General features: G+C 40.1%; 1 protein-coding gene across 1 annotated transcript in view; it reads right to left on the bottom strand.

The window, feature by feature from the left end:
* Larp7 (La related protein 7) overlaps window positions 1–13,669 on the bottom strand; it is a 100,542-nt gene extending 86,873 nt beyond the window's left edge. Inside the window, exons 1-2 of the mRNA XM_090384723.1 lie at window positions 13,557–13,669; window positions 309–442 (exon numbers count right to left, since the gene is read on the bottom strand). Of these exons, the coding sequence (XP_090240849.1) occupies window positions 309–416 (108 nt within the window). The 5' untranslated portion in view covers window positions 417–442; window positions 13,557–13,669. The remainder of the gene's footprint in view (window positions 1–308; window positions 443–13,556) is intronic.
* Window positions 13,670–26,759: the final 13,090 nt, after the last annotated feature.

The following is a 26,759-nucleotide window of genomic DNA, read 5'->3' as shown; positions in this document are numbered from 1 at the left end:
AATAGGTGCACCTGCTTGTGTGTTCAGAATGAACACTTGTGAAAATTTTCTGAAGTGGACAATACACTATAATGAACCAGTAGCAACGTTATCCACAACTAGAATATTATATTGCATAATCTTTCTACAGCAGTTGAAGATCTATGCACTTCATTGCGAGTGAAACCATATAGTATTAGGTTTCAAAAATTGGGAATGCTCTGATCAATGCTGCTGATTTAACATTCTACTGTATCTTTTTTAACTATAGTATACAATCTCTCCAAAATTTCTTCAAATTATAGCAATGAAGATTTATCTAAACTTACCTGTTCCTTGATTTTTTTATATATCTTTTTCATCCTCCTCCTCACTTTTTTTTCACCTTTGTTTCCTTCATCCCCATTACGATCTGGCTTTCCAATCTCTAATTCCATGCTGATTGCATATAGCAGCTATAAACCTGTCTCAAAAAATAATCTTGATAAGCAGATGCCAACATATCTAACTGATAACAAATTGTAACAATGCAAACAGCATATTTATAATATACATATGAAAAACTGTTTTACATTTTCAATCTTCACTCTCCAAATCCCACCACCACCAAAAACACAAGAATTTCATTGGTCAGCAACTAATAACTACAGTGACATACTTGTATGTTGGGGTTGAATGAGAAAGTTAGCATTAGTAGAGGCATACGATGCAAGAAAGCAAACTTATGCAGCATCAGCCAAAAAAAAAACCTTCCACTTCACCCCTCCGTTTGTTCAAAATACCTGTCCAGCTGAGCCTTAAATTTATTTAGGCTATCAACTTCCACAACAATGGATGGAAGTTTGTTCCACTAGCCAACTACCCACTGGCTAAAGGCAAATTTCCACACATCTATCCTACATCTGTCTTTCCTCAATCTGAATTTATGCCCTCTCAGGTGATTATTCTGAGCAAGAGGAAGAATCCCATCAGCATTGAGCATGCTCAAACCATTCAAGGCTTTATACACCTCTATCAGATCACCTCACCGGTGCCTAGTCTCCAGACACTGTAATTTGCAAAACTTAAGCCTTTCTTCGTAAGAGCAACCCTTTGTTCCATTCACTAATCTTGTTGCCCTTCTCTGTACTCGTTCCAACAGCTCTACATTCTTTTTGAAATGAGGCCTCCAGACCTGTATACAGTACTCAAGGTGTGGAGTACTGTGTGGAGTACTTTAACTGAAGTTAAAGAGCAATTAAAAATACTGAAGTTTACAGCAGCTAGAAGTTGGTGCTCAATAGAACGACAAAGGAGGTTAGGGAAGTCAAGGCTGAGTATGAGAAAACCATGGCTAAGAGAGCAAAGGATGGGGTCAAGGAATTTTCAATGTATTTGAACACGAAGAATAAAGCGAATCAAATCGAACCCTCATGATGAACTGAATAGCTATTTTGCATCAGTCTTTACTGATGAACAAGCCTTTATGCTGAGGAGAGTCTATGCAAGCGAGGCTGAGATAGATGAAATTAGTGATTTCAAAATCACACACGACTGCTTATTAGAAAAACTTTCAGCCTAAATGCAACTGGAGTTGATACCAATTTTGAGGAACCCAGCAATTTTGAAGGAGGCCAAAGAATGTATTAAACAATTGACACTAATTATGAAAAGATCATTGGACTTCACAGATTTCTCTGGATTGGAGAAGTGTCAACGTATCATCAATACATAGGATAGGATAGGATATGTGGAACAGGACCAGAATATGTGTGCTAGGGGCAAAAGCAGACGATATCTGCTATATCATCTATTAAGGGCACAAAAGGTGACATTTTTTTACAGGTTGGTACTAATGATATTAAGAGTAGGAGATCTGAGGACTTGCTTAAGATATTTCTGCTTGCTCAGAGAGGGCATAGATTCAAATTGAGGAAAGACAGTTGTAGAATAGATGTGCGGAAGTTGTCCTTTAGCCAACAGGTAGTTGATTGCTGGAACAGACTTCCATCTGTTGTTGTGGAAGTTGATAGCTCAAATAAATTTAAGGCTGAAATAGACAAACACTTGGAGTGACCAGATGCTTACTTTCTTGCATCATATGCCTCAACTAATGCTAAATACACCAAAAGGACACAATTCACAGGGTTCCTGGCAATGTGATGCTGTCACCCCTCTCGCTAGTGGAAAAACCCACCGCTTGGCAGGTATATAGCTACACTGCATCACTGCATTCATGCAGACAGTAATTTGATGTCAGTATGGATTAATGTCGTGAGTTAACCGACTTTGAAAGAGGGATGCTAGTGGGTGCCAAACACATGGGTCACTCTAGTGTGGAGGTGGTACAGAAATTGTACTGTCCCCATTCAACAGTATCAAGAGTGTATCGGGAATACGGCATTTACAGAATAACATAAAATTGTGGACAGCACTGTGGGCAGAGAAAGTTGGTGGATGAGTGGCTGTCGATGTCTGTCTTGCATTGTTTCAGCCAACCGGAGAGTGACAGTGGCACAAATCACCGACGACTTCAACGAGGGAGGTGGCAGAAATGGCTCCACCAAAATATCAGGCAATCATTAGCCACAATAGGTTGCGCGCGTTCTCTACCCACTCAATTGCCAACTGAAGACGTAATCCAACGAAAGTCTCCGTAATGACTATTGGCCCACTATATTATTTATTTAATTTCAACTATTTTTCCCTACTTTAATGACAACCAAGGATTAGATGTGTACACACCTGCTTCCTTGCACCTATTCTAATTTCCAAAATAACACTTTATTTTTGCCCCTCCCTTAGTCTTTTTAATTCAACCAATCAACCTAAATATTAACCAACCCTTTCTTGCACCTATTCTAATTTCCAAAATAACACTTTATTTTTGCCCCTCCCTAGTCTTTTTAATTCAACTATTCAACCTAAATATTAACCAACCCTTTCTAATTAAACCATGCAGATTTATTCAAGGTGAGTACCGCTTATTTAAGCATTTGCTATTTTATTATTAGTCCATCTATATGGTATTTTAAGATATCTAAAGCTTTGTATTGTATATGCATAAGTTAATATATTTTATAATAATTATGGGCTCTAAAGAATTAAAAAGTGAAATAAAAAGAAAACACTTTACTTTAACTATCATTAATAAGCTCAAAGTGATAGAACACCTTGAGCTGGATATCATCATTCTTCTCTTTCTTGGATGTCAGTCATCGTGAAACAGGTGGGTATATGGGATGTGTTAGAGTGGCTGGGAATAGGAATAGGTGCATGTATACCAATGCTAGAAGTATAGTAAATAAATTTGATGAATTTGAAGTGTTGGTCAAGACATCAAAGGTGGATATTGTTGGGATATCAGAGACGTGGTGTCACACAGATATAAGGAATGCCGAACTGGAATTTGGGGAGTACAATGTGTACAGAAAGGATAGACAGGATAGGAAGGGAGGAGGTGTTATGCTGTTAATAAAGAAAAACAAAATCAAAAGAAGTGCATCCAGTTGATATAGATGAACAGTGCACTGTTGAGTCAGTTTGGTGTGACATAAGCACTACGAAAGCAAAAATTAGAGTAGGAGTGTGTTATAGGCCTAATGACTCCAATGAGTACAATGAACAATTGTACAGAGAAATAGAGTGGGCTAGTAAATCGGAATGTCTTATATAATGGGGGATTTTAACTTCCCAGATATTGACTGGAACTTGTGGGTTGGGCACTCAAACACTAGTCAGACTTTTGTGGATTTATTGGATGATTGTTTTCTGCAGCAGCATGTTCGAGAGGCAACCAGAGAAAGTAATACTCTTGATCTGGTTATCAGCAGTGATCATTCATGTATTAGGAATTTGCAGATAAAAGAACCACTAGGTGGCAGTGATCACAGTGTACTGACGTGGGATTTACTTAAAGATTTAGTTACCATCAGGGGTAAAGGAAAGGGTTTTTGCTTCCGTAAAGGCGAGTACAGTGGTCTCCAACAGTTTTTAAATTCTGTACAGTGGGATCAACTGACGATGTTACCAACAGTAAATTCTAAGTGGGAAGCATTCAAGGAATTAATCGTGGAAGCTACTAAAAGTTTCATACCTATTAAGAAATACTGTTCAAGGTTTAGGCCTAAATGGTTGTCAAATGAACTAATGAGACTGTAACAGAGAAGAAAAATGCATGGGATGCATATAAATTATCAAGCGACTCAGAAGCCTATGGCAGATATGAGTTAATCTGTAATCAGGTCACAAAGGAGGTTCGGCAGGCGAACGCAGATTACGAGAAATCCTTGGCAAAAGATGCTAAGAAAAACAGCAAGGTTTCTTTACTTATATAAACTCTAAAAGGAAGGGGATGAATCTCATTGGTCCATTTGATATAGATGGTTCGACTGTTGATGATCCTGCTCAGATAGCAAACAAACTGAATGAGTATTTTGCATCTACATTCACACGTTAGGAATTATTAAGGTTTGAAAATGGCAGAAGGTTATCAAATTGTAGCAGGGTGCTTAATGATCTTGTAATAACTGAGAGCAAAGTGGAAGAGAATTTGTTGAAGTTAAACGTAAGAAAAGCACCTGGGGTGGATGGGATCTATCCAGTTATATTAAAGGAGGCGGCAAACAACTAAGCAAACCCTTAGCCATAATTATGAGAGCATCCTTGGACTCAGGGGAGGTTCCCACGGACTGGAGATGTGCAAATGTATCCCCAATTCACAAAGGGGGATCGAAGGGTGACATGAGCAATTACAGACCAGTTAGTTTAACTTCTGTTCCGGGTAAAATAATGGAGTCGCTGGTTAAAGATGCATTGCAGGATCATCTAGACAAGACTGCAGCAATAATTCAGACACAGCATGGGTTTGTTAAGGGAAAGTCTTGTCTGACAAATTTGATAGGATATTATGATGTGGTTACAAAGGAACTAGATGCAAAAAATAATTTTGATATCATATATTTGGATTTCAGGAAAGCTTTTGACACTGTTGTGCATGGAAGACTATTGTACAAATTGGAGCAGAATGGTATTAAGGGTAAGTTGCTACAAGGAATAAAAGGATGGTTAAGCGCGAGAAGACAGAGGATGGTAATCAATGGGTGCTGCTCTTCTTGGACTAATGTTATTAGTGGAGTCCCACAGGGTTCGGTGTTAGGTCCACTGTTGTTTTGTATATTTATCGATGATATTGATGAAAGTATATCAGGCTTAATGTCGAAGTTTGCAGATGATACAAATTTTGGCAGGGTTGTTAATGACAGTAATGGCAGTGTGCTACTGCAACAGGATCTAGATAATTTGGGCAGATGGGCTAAGAAGTGGCAACTGAAGTTTAACCTTGACAAATGCAAAGTACTGCATATGGGTAGAAGTAACCTCAGAAAAACGTACTAACTTTGTGGTACTACACTTAAGGTGGTAGAAAATGAAAAAGACCTGGGAGTAATTGTGCTGTTGTTATGTTGTTGTTGTTATTTTGGTTTTTAGGAGCATTAGCAACTAAGGCCATATTGCTCCGGGATATGCGGTGGTCATTCTCTGACCTGTCCGCATCCTCCATATTTGGTAGTGACCGGCTCGAACCCCGGTCTAATCAAGAAGCGTGTGCTACGCACTGCTGCTCCTTCCCACCTGGCTACGGAGGCGCCCGAGTAATTGTGCAGTCAGATATGAAGTTCTCTGAGCAATGCAGACAGGCTTCCAGGGTAGGTCATGGGTTCTGTCAATGATATATATAGGAATTTTGCTAGCAGGGAGAAGGAAATGATTGTCCCTCTGTATAAGGCAATGGTCAGGCCACACCTTGAGTACTGTGTACAGGTCTGGAGGCCTCATTTTAGGAAGGATGTAGATTTACTTGAGCATGTACAGAGAAGGGCAACAAGATTGGTGAGGGGAATGAGGGGATCCTCTTACCAAGAGAAGCTTAAGTTCTGCAAATTGCAGTGGCTGGAGACTAGGCATCTGCGCGGTGATCTGATTGAGGTATATAAGGCCTTGAATGGGTTGAGCACGCTGAATTCTGATGGGATCCTTCCACTTGTTCAGATTACGAACCTAAGGGGGCATAAATTCAAATTAAGAAAAGACAGAGGTAGACTAGATGTGCGGAAATTTGCCTTTAGCCAGCGGGTGGTTAATTGCTGGAACAAACTTCCATCTGTCGTTGTGGAAGTTGATAGGTTGAATAAATTTAAGGAGGAACTGGACAGGCATTTGGAGGGAATGGTGTGATTTTTTTTTTTTTTTTTTTTTGGCTGATGCTGCATAAGCTCATACATTTGCTTTCCTGCATCACATGCCACTACTACTACTACTACTTTTTCTTTCTCTCTCTCTCTCTCTCTCTCTCTCTCTCTCTCTCTCTCTCTCTCTGGCGACTCCGTAGCCAGGTGGGAAGGAGCAGCAGTGCATAGCACACGCTTCTTGATTAGACCGGGGTTCGAGCCCGTCACCACCAAATATGGAGGATGCGGAATGGTCAGGGAATGACCACTGCATATCCCGGAGCAATATGGCCTTAGTTGCTAATGCTCCTAAAAAAACAAACTCTCTCTCTCTCTCTCTCTCTCTCAGGGTAATTTGGGAATCTTTTTTGGCTTGTGCATGCAGCATAAGCCTCAAACTTTCTTGCACCATATGGCTAATACTGTAGGATAGTCAGAGAGTTCTTCAGCCAACAGTATTACCAGACATAACAACCACCCTGTTTATTTGGTAGCAATACTCATCATGATGTAGAACCCCCAATCAGGGAGAAATAATATGAGCAATAATAAAAAAAATAATAATATAATAACTTGAAATTGGTGTTCCTGGAAAAAAAATTGCTGAAGAATTTGGTACTGGCCAATAGGCTATGTCAGATATTAAAAAACAGAATCTATAAAGACATTTCCTTTAAAATTCCATGTAGGGAGTGATAAAAGCAGTGTATCAAATAGATAGACATAAAAAAGCCAAAAGCTGGAAGAAGCTGTATTAATTAAGTGGTATTCACAGCAATGATCAAGTGGCGTTGGCGTGCGACACCAGTGCCACCCGATAAATGTATAAAAAGACAATACACTTATTCATATTGCATTGCCTTTTTAAAATGCAATACAATAAATAAATGTATTGCATTTTATAGATAAATGTAAATGCTTTTTATAGATAAATGTATTGCCTTTTTATAGTTTTTAAATAAAGGCTCCAACAGTGATATTTTTTAAATTTATTTTTATCAGCACTACCTATATCATTAAATTTTCCATTTATTTGTGTTCTAAGTTTTTTTTTTTTTGTCTTTTAGGACTATCTTTTGCTTCACTAATCTGGATGACCTCTCTCTCCCCAATTACTCCAGATTAACGAGGATTTACTGTATCTAGAATGAAACTCAACAACCACTCTGGCTTCCTATTATAAGAGTTGCAATAGATGGCAAGAGTTACAAGTGACAACAATTTTGGTGAGTGCAATTGTTTAGTTCTATATTATTCAAAAAGCATCTGAAAGAGATAAAATCAACAATTTGCTTGAAATTTCAAAATTATTGCTACACCCTATGTCATTCCAAACAACAATCAACTCTGGATCTCGAAATGATCATCACAGCAGAGTCTCAGAGTTAACTGAGTAGCAAATTTGCCTCTTTCAGTGAAAATATTCAAATTAAAAATTAATTCAGCAACTTTAGGTTGACTGGTGGATAACAATGTCATATACCCAAAACATTATCACATACACAATGAAAGGAAAAAGCGTCTCTAGATAGACTAGAAAAATCCAGAGTGGTATACTATTATCATATCATTTCATTTCATTTTAAAATAAAACTAACACTTTTACTAATTAATAAATTTCCAAATTTTGATTATTTCAAACACTAACACTGCCAATAGTAAGTGTGGGGTGTCTAATTTATGTAGTTGTGTTGGAATGTTCACAGAACATGCAAAATTGATGCAACTCAGAAAGGAAGTGTTTTCTGGATATATACACACACTTCCTTACTTGTTTTGAAACAGAGAACTATTTCTAAAAATACACAAAACACAGCTGTAACTCAGAAAGGAAGATTTTCCAAGCATTTATATAAACTTTACTTGCTTTTGTATATAGAACTGCACCTACGTACTTGTTGGTGAAATCTGGAAATATCCTACATAGTTTTGGTTCTCATTACAATTCCAAAATCAGTCATGACATATGTATGCACACATGCATGTATATATGCATATGCACATACCAACCATTTTAACAGCACAGAAATCACATTTCAATATATTATTAGATAATACACGTAACTCTGATTCCTGTAATCCCTACACAGCTAAAGACACAGGCATTAGCCAAAATGCAAACCTATGCTGCAGAATCGGTCCAACAGGTGGTATGCTTGCCTAAGGAATAAAGTTCATGAGTTCAAATCACACCTCTAGCATGGATCAAGTATAAAAGGTGCAATATTGTAGTTGTGCAATTCCTTGGACTCAGGGGAGGTACCCATAGACTGGAGATGTGCAAATGTGACCCCAATTCACAAAGGAGGATCAAAGGCTGACACAATTAATTATAGACCTGTGAGTTTAACTTCTGTTCCAGGAAAATTAATGGAGGCATTGATTAAAGAAGCACTGCAGATCATCTAGACAAGACTTCAGTTATAGCTCGGACACATGGTTTTGTTAAGGGAAAGTCTTGCCTGACCAATTTGATTGGATACTATGATGCAGTCACAAAAGAACTGGATGCAGGGAATAACTTTGATATTATATACTTGGATCTTAGAAAGGCTTTTGATACTGTTGCACATGGAAGACTGCTACACAAATTGGAGCAGTGTGGCATTGGAGGCAAATTGCTGCTATGGATAAAGGGGTGGTTGAGGGGGAGAAGACAGAGAGTGGTAATCAATGGACACTGCTCATCGTGGACTGATGTTATTAGTGGAGTCCCTAGGGGTTCAGTGTTGGGTCCATTATTGTTTTCTGTATTTATAAATAATATTGATTCATATCCAAGTTCGTAGATGATACAAAGGTTGGCAGGGTTGTTAAGGACACTACTGACGCTATGCTGCTGCAACAGGATCTGAAAAGGTTGAGCAGATGGGCTGAGAGGTGGCAAATGAAGTTCAACATTGACAAATCTAAAGTACTACATATGGGAAACAGCAACCCCAGAGCAACATATCAACTCTGTGGTACTACACTGACAGTGGTAGAGAATGAAAAAGACCTGGGGGTAACTGTGCAGGCAGATATGAAGTTCTCTGAGCAGTGCAGGCTGCAAGAGTAGCTCATGGTGTCTTGTCAATGATATACAGGAATTTTTCTAGCACCCTTTTTCTAGCAGGGATAAGGAGGTGATTATTCCCTTGTATAAGGCAATGGTCAGGCCACACCTTGAGTACTGTATACAGGTCTGGAGGCCTCATTTCAAGAAGGATGTAGAGCTGCTGGAACGAGTACAGAGAAGGGCAACAAGATTAGTGAATGGAACAAAGGGTTGCTCTTACGAAGAAAGGCTTAAGTTTTGCAAATTACAGTGTCTGGAGACTAGGCACCGGCGAGGTGATCTGATAGAGGTGTATAAAGCCTTGAATAGTTTGAGCATGCTAAATGCTGATGGGATTCTTCCTCTTGCTCAGAATAATCACCTGAGAGGGCATAAATTCAAATTGAGGAAAGACAGATGTAGGATAGACATGCAGAAATTTGCCTTTAGCCAGTGGGTAGTTGGTTGGTGGAACAGACTTCCATCCCTTATTGTGGAGGTTGATAGCCTAAATAAATTTAAGGCTCAGCTGGACAGGTATTTCGAACGGAGGGATGAAGTGGAAGGTTTTTTTTTGGCTGATGCTGCATAAGCTTGCTTTCTTGCATCATATGCCTCTACTAATGCTAATTTCAGCGATTAAAATTAGCATTAACTGCTTTATTTTTTTCCCTTTTAAATCTAGCCAGACTATTTCTGCTGTGCTCTTGATTGACTACCCACAGAGAAAAATTCTAAAAGTGTCAGATTTATGAAGTTAAATAAAATAACTTTTCTGTTTATACTCCACAACGACCATATAAGATCAGAAAAGTTTAAAAACAGAAATACAAGATCATAACTATTATTCAGCCCATCATGTGGACTTCAACCACAGTTAACTCAAATTATGTACTATTGTACCTTCACTTGTTTTGAGTTTTAGGTGCATCAGTGACCGAGACCATATTGTGCAATGTCTGCATTCACAAAATAATTTCCATGACATGCATTGCAGACCAAAAAACCTGGAATAACTCTCAAGGACGAAAACTCTACTTCCTCCACTTGAGGTTGGCTAACTATAGCCCTGAATGAAAAAACTGTTAGAAATTTCTCCAGTCCACTAAAGTGCTCAAACCTAGATCTTTCTGAATGAATCACAAATGGTGAAACTACTATACTCTTGTGGACACCTGTACTGTTACATTTGACTACTCGGTTACAGCAGCCATACATTCATTTCAACATAACGCCTTTCACAGAATGTAAGTTCTTGGAAATTTATTATTATTATAATTAGCCATATGATGCAAGGAAGCCTGAGGCTTTTGCTGCACCAGCCAAAAAAAAAAAAAAAATTCTGAGTTACACCTGAGAGAGAGAGAGAGAGAGAGAGAGAAGAGAGAGAGAGAGAGAGAGAGAGAGAGAGAGAGAGAGAGAGAGAGAAGAGAGGGGGGGGGGGGGGGTCAGAAATAGAAGGGAGTCACCAAGAAAGAGAAGAATGTTGATATCCAGCTCAGGACCCTGGGTGTGCCAAGCCCATACTCACCAGATGTGAGCCCCTGGGGGTCAATTTTGGTACAATAGTGATGACAAAAACTATTGAGTTTTTTTATTACACTGATTATAACAGTGGTGGGTTAAACTAAAGAAAAAGACTCCTACCCATAGATTTTTGTGACAGCAGATGATGGCCAGATCTAGCTTTGCCCACTGCTTCGAGCTGATTGGCTGCCAATCACCATGATTTTGCATTAGAGTAAATGCAATGCTGCAAGAAAGTAGAGCCAGCAGGAATACAATAGATAGGCTGGTAACAGCCTGTCTATTTATGTTTATGTTTAATTTGTAATTAGCATTTATGTTTAATTTGCTGTAATAGCTTTTTAAAAAAGGTTAGGTTACTTTATACTCCGAATTTAGTACAGAGTGTACATTTAGTGTGTACTCTGTACCAAAAAATTACAGTGTACACTAAATGTTAGTTAGGTTAGTTTACGCCACCAAATTCAAGATGGATTCTAGAGAAAAATGGTATCTGTAAAGTTTAGTGTGATATTTTTTTTGCTTGAATCCATCTCGAACTTAGTGGAGTAATCTAACCTGACCTTTTTTTCACTAGTGGAAATGAAAGCTGTTAAGAAAACTCCTACTACAAACGAAGGTCAAGTTTACAGGCCTGTCTATTATATATTGCATTCACTTTAACATAAAATTGTGATTAGCAGCCAAAAAGCCAAACCAGTGGACAGAGCGAGATCTGGCCATCATTTGCTGTCACAAAGATCCATGGGTAAGAGTTTAATTAGGTGGATAAACACCCTAACTAAGACTAACCATGGTTGACTACGTCAATCTACTACTCACAACAGTCGATAGGAAGGGGTATCCACTCGTAAATATTAACCGAGTCTTTTTCTGAAGTTTAACCCAGTGGTCTGCACTATACTTAAAATTCATAGGCATACATAACCAAAGGTAACAGAAATTGGTTCACTTCTGAAATAAGAACAGAAGGCAACAACTGAATCTTACAGATACACTATATAAAATAAGAGGCACACCTCACTATGTAATTAACATAAATTAAATTTTCGAAATTATTATTATTATTACTAGCCATATAGTGCAAGGAAGCTTGAGGCCTTTGCTGCACCAGCCAAAAAAAAATTCGGAGTTACCCTGAGGAAGGGAGAGCATTAGCATTAGTAGAGGCATTTGATGCAAGAAAGCAAGCTTATGCAGCATCAGCCAAAAAAAAAAAAAAAAACCCACTTCCACTTCACCCCTCTGTTCGTTCAAAATACCTGTCCAGCTGACCCTTAAACTTATTTAGGCTATCAACCTCCACCACAAGGGATGGAAGTCTGTTCCAACAACCAACCACCCGCTGGCTAAAGGCAAATTTCCGCACGTCTATCCTACATCTGTCTTTCCTCAATTTGAATTAATGCCCTCTCAGGTGAATTTTCTGAGCTAGAGGAAGAATCCCATCAGCATTGAGCATGCTTAAACCATTCAAGGCTTTATACACCTCTATCAGATCACCTCGCTGGTGCCTAGTCTCCAGACACTGTAATTTGCAAAACTTAAGCCTTTCTTCGTAAGAGCACCCCTTTGTTCCATTCACTAATCTTGTTGCCCTTCTCTGTACTCGTTCCAGCAGCTCTACATCCTTCTTGAAATGAGGCCTCCAGACCTGTATACAGTACTCTAGGTGTGGCCTGACCATTGCCTTATACAATGGAATAATCACCTCCTTATCCCTGCTGGAAAAATTCCTGTATATCATTGACAATACTCCATGAGCTACTCTTGCAGCCCGTCTGCACTGCTCAGAGAACTTCATATCTGCCTGCACAATCACCCCCAAGTCCCTTTCATTCTCTACCACTGTCAGTGTAGTACCACAGAGTTGATACGTTGCTCTGGGGTTGCTGTTTCCCATGTGTAGTACTTTACATTTGTCAATGTTAAACTTCATTTGCCACCTCTCAGCCCATCTGCTCAACCTTTCCAGATCCTGTTGCAGCAGCATAGTGTCAGTAGTGTCCTTGACAACCCTGCCAACCTTTGTATCATCTGCAAACTTGGACATTAAGCTTGATATACCATCATCAATATCATTTATAAATACAGAAAACAATAATGGACCCAACACTGAGCCCTGAGGGACTCCACTAATAACATTAGTCCACGATGAGCAGTGTCCATTGATTACAACTATCTGAGAGCGAGCAAGAGTCAGAAGTAGAAGGGAATCACCAAGAAGAGAAGAATAATGATATCCAGCTCAGGACCTTGGGTGTGTGCCAAGCTCATACTCACCAGATGTGAGCCCCTGGGGTTTATTAACAATCAATTTATGATTGTTTAATTTAAAACACTTTACAACATAAACCAAAAGTTTCAAACTGGTCCAATTAATAATAAATTATAAGAGAAATAACACGTAGCGCATTCAGATTAACCATATTGGCATAATTCACGGGAGATACAACCTTTATCTCAGTACATCATATCAATTCATTGCCACAATTCAAAATTACCGCAACCAAACCAAAGCAAACAATTAATCGCTTTTAGCGTCCACAATTACTTCAACATTTTGTTGTCAGCTGGTGCCACTCACGGTTTCGTTCACAATTGGAAGAATTAAAAAACATACATATAAGAAAAGGATTTTCATTTTTGTATTATTTAAAATTATTATAATAGAACCTTCGCAGTTCACATTTTAAATAATTTCCTTTCGGTTGTGTGTAATGATATCACAGGATTGAGAACAGAAATGTTAACCCTAAAGTGTAAAGGAAAAAAAACACGTTATTGAAAGTAATAATACTTACTTCTTTGTTTTATGTTGAAATCTGTAAAAAATAAACATACATTTACAGATCTGAAATTATGGAAATTAAGTGATGAAACTCTCAGTGCATCTTCATTTGTTTCTAATATGAACAATTTGACTAGTACTGAACACAAACGCCCAAACACTGGAGTCTAGTGATGAGTGTCGACTCCTGCGAAGAGCCGATTCCGTGGTTTTTGTTATTAGAAATTTATTATTATTATTATTATTATTATTATTAGCCATATGGTGTAAGGAAGTTTGAGCTTAAGCTGCACCAGCCAAACAAAAAAAAAAAAAAAAATTCCCAAGTTACCCTGAGAGAGAGAGAGAGAGAGAGAGAAGTAGAAGGCAATCACCAAGATAGAGAAGAATGATGATATCCAACTCAGGATCCTGGGTGTGCCAAAGCCCATACTCACCAGATGTGAGCCCCGGAGTTTATGGAGAAATGGCAGCAATTATGATCGTTTTGAGACTATATTAATTAAAAATGGGAGAACATATTAGCATTAGCATTAGCATTGGTAGAGGCATATGATGCAAGAAAGCAAGCTTATTCAGCATCAGCCAAAAAAAAAAAAAAAAAACCCACTCCCATTTCACCCCTCCGTTCGTTCGAAATACCTGTCCAGTTGAGCTTTAAATTTGTTTAGGCTATCAACTTCAACAACAAGCGATGGAAGTCGGTTCCACCAACCAACCACCCGCTGGCCAAAGGCAAATTTCCGCACATCTATCCGACATCCGTCCTTCCTCAATTTGAATTTATGCCCTCTGAGGTGATTATTCTGAGCAAGATGAAGAATCCCATTGGCATTGAGCATGCTCAAACCATTCAAAGCCTTATACACCTCTATCAGATCACCTCGCCGGTGCCTAGTATCCAGACTCTGTAATTTGCAAAACTTAAGCCTTTCTTCGTAAGGGCAACCCTTTGTTCCATTCACTAATCGTGTTGCCCTTCTCTGTACCCGTTCCAGCAGCTCTACATCCTTCTTGAAATGAGGCCTCCAGACCTGTATACAGTACTCAAGATGTGGCCTAACCATTGCCTTTTACAAGGGAATAATCACCTCCTTATCCCTGCTAGAAAAATTCCTGTATATCATTGACAAGACACCATGAGCTACTCTTGCAGCTCGTCTGCACTTCTCAGAGAACTTCATATCTGCCTGCACAATTACCCCCAGGTCCTTTTCATTCTCCACCACTGTCAGTGTAGTACCGCAGAGTTGATACTTTGCTCCGGGGTTACTGTTTCCCATATGTAGTACTTTACATTTGTCAATGTTAAACTTCATTTGCCACCTCTCAGCCCATCTGTTCAACCTTTCCAGATCCTGTTGCAGCAGCATAGCGTCAGTAGTGTCCTTAACAACCCTGCCAACCTTTCTATCATCTGCAAACTTGGACATTAAACTTGATATCCCATCATCAATATCATTCATAAACACCGAAAACAACAACGGACCCAACACTGAACCCTGAGGAACTCCACTAATAACATTAGTCCACTTTGAGCAGTGTCCATTGATTACCACTCTCTGTCTTCTGCCACTCAACCATCCCCTTATCCATAGCAGCAATTTGCCTCCAATGCCACACTTCTCCAATTTGTGCAGCAGTCTTTCATGTGCAAAAGTATCAAAAGCCTTTCTAAGATCCAAATATATAATATCAAAGTTATTCCCTGCATCCAGTTCTTTTGTGACTACATCATAGTATCCAATCAAATTGGTTAGGCAAGACCAGCCCTTAACAAAACCATGCTGCGTCTGAGCTATAACTGAATTCTTGTCTAGATGATCCTGCAATGCTTCTTTAACCAGTGCCTCCATTAACTTACCTGGAACAGAAGTTAAACTAACAGGTCTATAATTACTTGTGTGAGCCTTTGATCCTACTCTGTGAATTGGGGTTACATTTGCACATCTCCAGTCTATGGGTACCTCCCCTGAGTCCAAAGAAGCTCTCATAATTATGGCTAGGGGTTTGCTTACTTCCTTTGCTGCCTCCTTTAATATAACTGGGTAGATCCCATCCACCCCAGGTTCCTTTTTATGTTTATCCTCAACAATTTCTCCTCCACTTTCCTCTCAGTTATTACAAAAGCATCTAGCTCACTGCCAGAGTTTGCTTCACCTTTGGCATTCCCCCTTCCTGAATAACTCCTCATGTGTGAATGTAGATGCAAAATACTCGTTTAATTTGTTAGCCACCTGCACAGGATCCTCAACTGTTGAACCATCAATATTCAGTGGACCAATCTCATTCATCCCTTTCCTTCTAGAGTTTACATAACCCTCATGTGTTGATGGTAAGGGGATATGGCTCACGAGGACGCCAAACAGGACCTGACCCCCGCAGCTGACACCAAGGCCTCAGCACTCAGCCAACCAGGAGCCATTTTTCGCCCACCCCAGCTGCTCGTTAGGCGCTGCTGGAACGCAGGGACGCCAATTACGTTCAGTGCGCCAGCACAAGGGCAGAACGACGGCCCCAGCATCTGTGTCGGCAGTGCCACCGTCGGCGTGGTCTGTTTCCCGGAGAAGCTTGGACACCACACACAGGACCGTCATTCTGCGCCCTGCCCCGGAAGCGCAGGGCTTTCGGCTTGGAACCCCCCTACTCGAGGGGATACAGTGACCATCCTGCCAGTACTCGAGAGGGAGCCAAACGACAGGAGGAGGGATTTCCTCAACGACCGATACGAAATATGGGTGGCCCCGGCTGACATCGGTTCGGCAGGACAATCCCTTTGCCCGACCCGTGTCCACTCCCCTCCATCAAAAACCTCAGCAGCCAACGAGCCTGTCATGGAGCATCCTTTCCGGCCTACTGTGATACGATCCTCGGTCTCCCAGATGCCATCGACAGAGAGCCCCATCCATCACCGCTGCTCCCCTTCGATGACTGGGCGTTCATCGACATTCAGTTTTGTAAAGATGAGAAAGGCTTCTCCTCCCCAAAGGAAGCCACTCTCATCGGATGCGATGAACTCCACAGGAATATAGTATTGAAGGGAGCGACCAAATCCTCCTCACTTCCGAACCAGCTAAAGTGTTACAATCTTTGGCTGTGTGACCAGCGACTGGGCCTCCCATGGGAACGCGGAGAGTGCACGTCAACGTTTTTCTGGCCATGGATTAGGCCGCTCACCAGGACTTATGGGACGATCCTCACCGAGGATAGAGAACAGTTGTGTTACTTCAAGACAGTTCTCCCGGATAAAAACATTATAGACATCAGGAACTTTGCCTGCCCGGAGAAGGAGACACTGACACCGCCCAGGAAGAATGACCAGTTCATATGCCAGTGGGACCACCCAGAAAAGCATTGCGTGGTATATGCCGCCAAGGCATATACCCGATGGTTGGAACAAGGAGTAGTGAAGATGAGAAAGAGCTCCACTCAATCAGAGTGGCGGGATGACTGAGTGTTGAAAAAAAAAATAAAAAAAAAATATATATATATAGTATCATAGTCTTGTTAACCATAACAGTTTTTATCCATATATCATCAATGTTTTATATCGAACTAATGTTATCCATATACCATTAACTGTACCTCAATATTAAGCAAAAAGGGCATTAGTATGGAATGATTAACCATATAACTTGTACTAAATGATCAATCCATATAAAGAATGTACATATATATTCTTTATATATTTTTATATTGTATTAGTTACAGATCAACGAATATTAATAGATCCCTTCAAGGTGATCCATTATGCCGAAGTAGCCCCAGCTACTTTCGTAAACAGCTCTCTTTTGTTTTAGTATTCCTTAAATAATAATGTTATAACTGATTTGGACAGTAACACTATTTCTTTTGTTTTCATGTTTTGATGTGTACGAGAAATGATACATGCGGAAGAAAAAACTACATAACAGGAAGAGACCATTACTTTTCTGTTGTACCTCAGCTGAGTCAGGTTTTCATATAAGCAGCACAATGCCATCCTCGTTATGAGCACAGGGCACGAAGGGATGCCGCTCTTAAGAACTCTACATTCCCAACTCAGAAGGCAATTGACTGGAGGAACATGGAAGGTGGAAAAAGTTGCTCCGCACCACCACATGGAAGAAAATCTTACGCTTCAGAAAAAAAAAAAAAAAAACGTGAATAGCTGAGCCCTAGTAGGGTAGTCCACATGCTGCAGGCCAAACTCCTGAGCACCCAAGACAAGGAGTCCCTAGGAAGAGACTATCAAAAGAAAACTTTGGGAAAGTCGCTGCCCCAGCGTCACAACCTGTGCTTCAACCCTTTATGGCTCATCATCGCCTTGAATTGAACTTAAGAGACAATATGTTGACTTTGCTTATCATAAATTGCTATTGTTAGTTAAGATGTGTTTACTTTGTAAGAGGAGACATACTTCTAGAGGTCGCCCCCCCCACAGCAAGACCCAACCCGAGTGGACACCCAGAATTTCGGTCATAAGTTCTGTAATGTCTGTAAAACCATGACCGAAATGCTCAGTGGTGGCCGTGAAGGGTGCAAAATGCGTACATTTTACCGATAATATTACCAATACCCTTTTTCTTTATGTTCCCACGCTGTATATTTTTCGGGTAGAGAAGTGTTTTCTTCTAGCGCCTGTTTTTCACCTCTATGCAAATTGGTCAGCCGCCCAAATAGGGATAAGGCGCACTCCATAATCAGTCTTTGCACGAAACGGAGATTCTAAGAGTTCGGCGGCTCGAAAGTTCGCACCGAACAAACAGAAGTACCGTCGTCACGTGATGCTAATCTTCCGTCACATATAGTAATATGGCCACTGATAACGACCACATACGAAAGGTAGGTCAACAAATCCGACCGTACACTCTCGTAAAGCACTTTCTCCCCCCCGCCCTTAGCCCCCTGATGAGGGCAAAAGGCGAGCACCCTCGCGCAAACCGAGACCAGACTGTCGAATGATAAGAAGGAAATATATACGGTTGGAAGAGAGAGGAAATGGAGAGGTCAGAACGAAGCAAGGAAGTCCAGGGAGAAAGACTGTTATAAGAGAAGACATCGGAAGAGCCAGCGACCCGAGAGCGGAAGAGAGAATTCCAAGGCGACGGACTGAGAACGAAGGGAATACCCGATAATAGTCTGGTTAAAGAGTGTGGTTTATTTCCCCCAGATTTGTAAGATATAATATCTTTAGCCTCTCTAATCTACTAGTATCTCCCCTCACTTAGGCTATTGTATACCCATAATGTTAAGTACCTATATTGGTAAATAATACTAAATAGAATAACGTATCTTTTCACTCATTACTTACCATCCAAGATGGAGTCTCCCAGAGGAAATACCACAAGAAGAATGCAACTATAAATGGCTTATGAATGCATCTCTTTCTTGTCTTAGTGTTAACTATCACTCAAGCTGAGAATATATGTATATGTGTTATATTTGCCTCACAGTAAATTAATCACTGTTTATATACTCATGTATAACCCGCCAGTTTACTTAAGGCTATTAATATTAAAACGTCTATGAATTTTTGTGTATGGTCCTTTCTAGTATGTTTTTAATAATAAACAAAGTTTTGTTTAAGCCTCCTTGCCTCAGACGACCCGTTCTCTTACTACAAGATGCTCAGAATGTAAATTAGAATGATTAGAATAAAAGAACTTGCATTGCGGCACTGAAGATCCGACTATAATTGAAAGGGTTTTGTGGTGATAACACAGCGCTGGTCAACGCCGCAAGTTCTACTCCCTTCTGGCGAATGGTTCATGAGGGCCGAGACCATTGTCCTATTATAAAAGCCACTAGGCAGTTACGCAAGTATATTGGCAGTACGCTCGGGACCAAATATAGCATTAGCATTAGCATTAGTAGAGGCATTTGATGCAAGAAAGCAAGCTTATGCAGCATCAGCCAAAAAAAAAAAAAAAAAAAAAAAACCCACTTCCACTTCACCCCTCTGTTCGTTCAAAATACCTGTCCAGCTGAGCCTTAAATTTATTTAGGCTATCGACCTCCACCACAAGGGATGGCAGTCTGTTCCACCAACCAACCACCCGCTGGCTAAAGGCAAATTTCCGCACATCTATCCTACATCTGTCTTTCCTCAATTTGAATTTATGCCCTCTCAGGTGATTTTTCTGAGCTAGAGGAAGAATCCCATCAGCATTGAGCATGCTTAAACCATTCAAGGCTTTATACACCTCTATCAGATCACCTCGCTGGTGCCTAGTCTCCAGACACTGTAATTTGCAAAACTTAAGCCTTTCTTCGTAAGAGCACCCCTTTGTTCCATTCACTAATCTTGTTGCCCTTCTCTGTACTCGTTCCAGCAGCTCTACATCCTTCTTGAAATGAGGCCTCCAGACCTGTATACAGTACTCTAGGTGTGGCCTGACCATTGCCTTATACAATGGAATAATCACCTCCTTATCCCTGCTGGAAAAATTCCTGTATATCATTGACAATACTCCATGAGCTACTCTTGCAGCCCGTCTGCACTGCTCAGAAAACTTCATATCTGCCTGCACAATCACCCCCAAGTCCCTTTCATTCTCTACCACTGTCAGTGTAGTACCACAGAGTTGATACGTTGCTCTGGGGTTGCTGTTTCCCATGTGTAGTACTTTACATTTGTCAATGTTAAACTTCATTTGCCACCTCTCAGCCCATCTGCTCAACCTTTCCAGATCCTGTTGCAGCAGCATAGTGTCAGTAGTGTCCTTGACAACCCTGCCAACCTTTGTATCATCTGCAAACTTGGACATTAGGCTTGATATACCATCATCAATATCATTTATAAATACAGAAAACAATAATGGACCCAACACTGAGCCCTGAGGGACTCCACTAATAACATTAGTCCACGATGAGCAGTGTCCATTGATTACCACTCTCTGTCTTCTCCCCCTCAACCACCCCTTTATCCATAGCAGCAATTTGCCTCCAATGTCACACTGCTCCAATTTGTGTAGCAGTCTTCCATGTGCAACAGTATCAAAAGCCTTTCTAAGATCCAAGTATATAATATCAAAGTTATTCCCTGCATCCAGTTCTTTTGTGACTGCATCATAGTATCCAATCAAGTTGGTCAGGCAAGACTTCCCCTTAACAAAACCATGCTGTGTCTGAGCTATAACTGAAGTCTTGTCTAAATGATCCTGCAGTGCTTCTTTAACCAGTGCCTCCATTAATTTTCCTGGAACAGAAGTTAAGCTCACAGGTCTATAATTACTTGTGTCAGCCTTTGATCCTCCTTTGTGAATTGGGGTCACATTTGCACATTTCCAGTCTATGGGTACCTCCCCTGAGTCCAAGGAAGCTCTCATAATTATGGCTAAGGGTTTGCTTACTTCCTTTGCTGCCTCCTTTAATATAACTGGATAGATCCCATCCACCCCGGGTGCCTTTCTTGTGTTTATCTTCAACAGTTTCTCCTCCACTTTACTCCCAGTTATTTCAAGATTCTGTAGCTGACTGCTAGAGTTCAATACACCTCTGGCATTCCCCTTGCTGAATAACTCCTCATGTGTGAATGTCGATGCAAAATATTCATTTAGTTTGTTAGCTACCTGAGCAGGATCATCAACACTTGACCCATCAATATCAAGTGGACCAATCTGATTCATCCCCTTCCTTCTAGAGTATACATAAGTAAAGAACTCTTTGCTGTTTTTCTTTGCATCCCTTGCCAAGGGTTTCTCGTAATCTGCCTTCGCCTGCCTAACCTCCTTTGTAACTTGGTTGCATATCAACTTGTATCTATCATAGGCTTCTGTGTCATGTGTTAATTTGTAAGTATCCCATGCATTTTTCTTCTCTGCCATATGCCTCATTAGTTCATCTGACATCCATTTTGGCCTAAACCTTGAACAATATTTCTTAGTTGGTATGTAAAGCCTAGTAGCTTCCAAGATAAGTTCTTTGAATGCTTCCCATTTTGAATTTGCTGTTGGTAACATCATCAGTTGGTCCCACTGTATAGAATTTAAATACTGTCTCAGTCCATCGTAGTCGCCTTTACGGAAGCAATAACCCTTCCCTTTACCCCTAATGGTAGTTACCTCTTTCAGTAACTCCCACTTCAGCACACTGTGATCACTGCCACCTAGTGGTTCATTTATCTGCAGATTCTTAATGCATGAAGAATCACTGCTGATAATCAAATCAAGAGTATTACTCCCTCTAGTTGCCTCCCGAACATGCTGATGTAGAAAACAATCATCCAATAAATCCACAAAAGCCCTGCTAGTGTGTGAGTAACCAGCCCCCAAATTCCAGTCAATATCTGGGAAATTAAAATCTCCCATTATAAGACTCTCTGATTTACTGGCCCACTCTATTTCCCTGTACAGTTCCTTATTATACTCATCAGAGTCATTAGGCCTATAGCACACTCCTACTCTCAATTTTGATCTCCCAATGCTTATGTCACACTAAACTGACTCAACACTGCACTGTCTAGCGATGTCGACTGGCTTCACTTCCTTGGTTTTTATGTGTTTCTTAACTAATAGCATAACCCCTCCACCCTTCCTATCCTGTCTATCCTTTCTGTAGACGTTGTACTCCCCAAATTGCAGTTCTGCATCCCCTATATCCGTGTGACACCACGTCTCTGATATCCCAACAATATCTGCCTTTGATGTTTTGAGCAATACCTCAAATTCATCAAATTTATTTACCAAACTCCTAGCATTGGTGTACACGCAAGTATACCTGCACCTGTTTCTATTCTTAGCTACCATAACACAACCCATGTGTTTACTTGTACCGCAATGGCTCCCAGCAGTCTCTGAAATACCATGCATCTTGTTTTTCAGGCTTCTGCTCATTCTTATAGAAGCAGTGCAAGAATCTCTTTCACCTCTGCCAGTGGCTACTGTCAATCTATTGGTCTTTGTCTCCCCCCAAGCTAGCAGTTTTCCGACCCACCTAACACTGCCTCGATAGCATCAGCAAATATTCTTGCACCCTTACTATTTAAGTGTATCCCATCCCTGTAGAAGCAATCTCTCCTGTTACTCCCTCCTATCGTGTCTGGGCAAAATTGCAGACACTTTCAAATTCAACCCTAATTCTCGGCTTTTGTTCAAAAGTGACCTGTACTTGTTAAAGGAAGGAAATATAAGGAAGGAAACCAATCCCGCAACACAGCCGTGCCGTCCAAAGAAAAGCAAACGCCAGTATAACAGTATATTGAATTAAAAGCCCATTTTGAAATAACTCGTTTGACTGACAAATGTTATACTGCAGAACTTCTTTTTTCAATGATCAAAATCGCTAATTAAATTCCAAATAAACCAAGGAGCTTGACTATGTCTATAAGCTACTTATATAAAATAATTTAATATAACAATTAAGTCAATAAAATGACTATATATAATTAAAAACTTAGTGTTCCCGGAGCTGCAAAATCTTGTCCAACGTGTGGATGTATATATTAATATATAATAATAAAATAACACTATTATACCACATGAAAATTCTAAACAAATAGGTTTTATTAAACTCGCATATGATACTATAATATAATATAATGTTTTGTAAATAAATATATAGCTATTGTAATTTCTTGAGACAGTAGTGAGCCATTAGACTTGGATGCTGAAAGTAACTGATTTAATAAGTATGGGTTGTCTCTCTATAGTACCCATGTCTGCCGAATAGCAAGAAACAGAAAAATTATCTGTATAGATGAAGGTTTCCACTGTGTCAGGGAGTTGCAGCTTTATTTGGTTTATTCTAAGATATATAATGGGGCACTCACAACCGAACCTTGTGAGTGTCACAACCGAAGTTTGTACACTTTTCTGGACAAAATGCAGTGACCAAGAATTTTGGTACAGGACTTGGAACGATCGATTTTAAAGCAAGTTTGCAATAAATAAAGGGAAGATTCCATGTAGTTCAAGAATGTAAAGTTCTTTAAGAGACCCAAATCACCATTCAGACCATTACACCATTACCAAATATTCATTTCTATTGAAGCCATTGTGTGTATCATATTCAAATTTAACTACTAGATCCAGATGGATCGGTTTTTACGAAAACCATATTGAGTGTTACTTATTCGGTTTTTTATTTATATATATATATATATATATATATATATAGAATCTTTAATTGCAGCAATGATAGACATACAATTAGTCCCGTCACGGCATGGTGGTGCCAGGGGTTAACAAAACATATTTACAAAAGAGATACACATGAGAAAAAAGATAAATCAGATTATTAACAAGGCACAGTTTTACATTTTCAGTTTGACGAGGATACCCTTCCTGTATTTTTTATTATTGACCACTTCTTGGAGGTACCCGTCGATGGCTTGCAGTGAGGGCCGCATTTGCTTTGGCAGGAATCTGTCGGTTAGTACTAGCCGGTTACGGTTTGCTAGCAGCTGTGCTGAAGACCGGAGATAAGGGGAGGAATGCGCCAAGAGCAGTGATCCCAGAAGTTCGGCTCTGTAATTTTACCGGTGGCCATCTTGATGGTGAACAGCAGCCTTCTTTCTGCGATGTAGGACCGGAGCCTGCGTAGTTGAAGAGCTTCTGCTAACTGCGTTGATCTGAGAGCTGGGGGAAGGTGGAGTTTGCTGTTGGCCCATTTTAGAAGCCAGAATTCGGCAGAGAATATTCTTTTGATGTTGGATTCGGCGGCCGAGGCCCATATCTCTGAAGCATACAGTATTGTTGGGTAAAGGATTTTCTGTTTCAGCTGTTCCACACCACCGACCCGGGTCGGTGGTGTGGAACAGCTGTTGTTTGGCGATCCAGCGTAGTGAGTTCAGCCTCGACTGTATGAGGTTTATGTGATCGTTGAAAGATAGTTTGGAGTCGAAGACGACTCCCAGATCTTTGTGTGTTTGAACACTTGGAACTGAGGAGCCGTTAAGCACAGGCTCCAACGTTGTTGGGCTGCCCTTTAGAGAGTAAGTTATTTGTGCTGATTTTAGGGGGTTGATTTGGAGGTTGAAGGTATTGAGGTAGTCAGCCATGTCCTGCAGTTTGCTAGTGATTTGCTGAGTGATTTCGGCTGCCGAGTTGGATGGCGATATTTTAGTAAGGAGCTTGACATCGTCAGCATATGTGATCCAATTGCACTTATTGGTCACAAATGGCACCATGATTGCTGAGAAGAGAATGCCAGACAGGACCCCTCCCCTTGAGGTACACCGGCAGTTATGTGGCGCGTGAAGGTCTTTGTTCCGATCTTTAGAACAAGGGTCCTCTTCGATAGGAGAGATTCTAGGAACCAGAGAACATCGCCGCGAAAATTGAAGTAGTTTTCTAAGAGACGTAGGAGATTAGGTATATAGATGGCATCAAAAGCGGAATGGATGTCAAGATATAAATAAGACAAGTGAAAACATGATGAAGCATTAATTGCTCATGAATGTTTTCCCCGGCAGATGATAAGGGAGATTGATCTATACTTACCTGAATTTGATCCATCTTTTCCAGGTTTTGGAAAAGCTAGAATAATTAAAATGGGTCATGATTTAAGATAGACTCTGGAATATTCTACTGTAAAAATTTAGATGCCATGTATTTTCATAAAGAGGTTGCAAAATTAGAGAGAAGTTTTCATCAGGTTCAAAGACATCTTATGGGATTCAAGGATAGTAGCGAAGTTCGGAGAATGCGCTGGTCCCATAAGGGCTAGTTGTTCTCGGTGACACTGTTGTGAGTGAAAGTGGAAATATATTGTACAAAATAGATAGGTTAAATAGGAACAGGGTTTGCTTGCAAAAGCAAAGTTGATGACACTGCAGAGCAGATATCTTTTGATGGCACAAAAGGTATCGTGCCAACGTTACAAGATATTCTTGTCAAGTTGGCACGAAACACATTAGCATTACCAAAGGCACATGATGCAAGAAAGCAAGCTTATACAGCATCAGCCAAAAAAAAACCTTCTCAATTCACCCATCCACTCACTCCAAATGTTTGTTTAGTTCTGCCTTTAATCTATTTAAGCTATCAACTTCTACAACAACAGATGGAAGTTTGTTCCAGCAATCGACCACCCACTGGCTAAAGGCAAAAGACTGTCTTGGCTTGTTTTCCTGCATCATTTGCCACCACTAATGCTAATGCTAATCATACAAGGACTGTGTTGCACCAAAATTAGAAAAGTTTTGCTTAATTTTGCAAAATTATGCTTATGCTGTTTTGATAAAATTTTTACACTTTAGAAGTGTCTGTGCAGGAGGACAGCGGTTATAACTACCATAATCCCACACTGGTGAAAAAGGGACCGGTTTCAAACCCATCAGTGACCCGAGGAACTTTTATGGGCTTTTTTTACATTGTGCCCGAGTTAGTTTAGGCATGGAAAGCAAGATCATCCCCCTAGAAACTCACTTTTTTTTTGTCCAGAAAAACAGGCAAATCGAGAAGAAAAGGTACCCACCCAATTTATGGACAAAATGCAAGGAGCTTATGACTTCCATCTTGGGTGGCCCTAATATGATAGTTTTTTTTTTTTTTTGTTTTTTTAATCCTTTGGAAGTTCTGACAGCATGCTTCTGTTGCAGATACCTACAAAATTGTTTTCCCAGGAAATATGCAATCTGTGAAGGAGACCTTTCTTTATTCAGCTTACTAGACTGGAGGAAACTTGCCATTAAGTTCTTTTCAAACTAAATTAGGGTCAGAATCTTTGTTAATGGTTGAAGCAAACTTGGTTCAGGAATATTTTCTTTTTCCTTTTTTTGCTTATATTCTATCTTGACTAACTTTTGCCCTGTTTGTTGTTAGTGTTATAGCGGTTTTGGCACATCAGCACCTTAGGCAATATATTCCGTATATATTAGGTCTGTAAATTGCATCTCTGTGATCGATTTCTCTGTACGCTGGACAATAATCTGAGTTTGTGGGAGGGAAAAAAACAGTTCGACCCTTTCCCGAAACTGATGAACTCAGCACATGGTGAAAAAGACCCATAAAATTCCTTATATCAATGACTGGATTTGAACTGTGGTGTTTTCCATTGTGTGGGGAAAGGTGATTATACTGTGCTACCAGAAGGCCTAAGTTTCTTCTAGTTTTTCAGGTTTGAGGTAGAGGTCTGCAAAAGAAGTTCATGCTTTACTTTTGGTGTTTTTTTTTAGCTTCATACATTGTGCATTACACCAGCTGTTCCGGTGGTGTCCGTGGTGTCGAGTATGGTTTGGCAATGACAGAATAGTTTGCCATCACCCCACTCCCTTTAATGCGATATTCAATTT

The sequence above is a fragment of the Mastigoproctus giganteus genome, chromosome 11 (assembly GCF_048544385.1).
Source record: "Mastigoproctus giganteus isolate SK-2022 chromosome 11, ASM4854438v1, whole genome shotgun sequence".
Taxonomy (NCBI): Eukaryota; Metazoa; Arthropoda; class Arachnida; order Uropygi; family Thelyphonidae; genus Mastigoproctus; species Mastigoproctus giganteus.
This window is presented reverse-complemented; position numbering and strand designations above follow the sequence as displayed.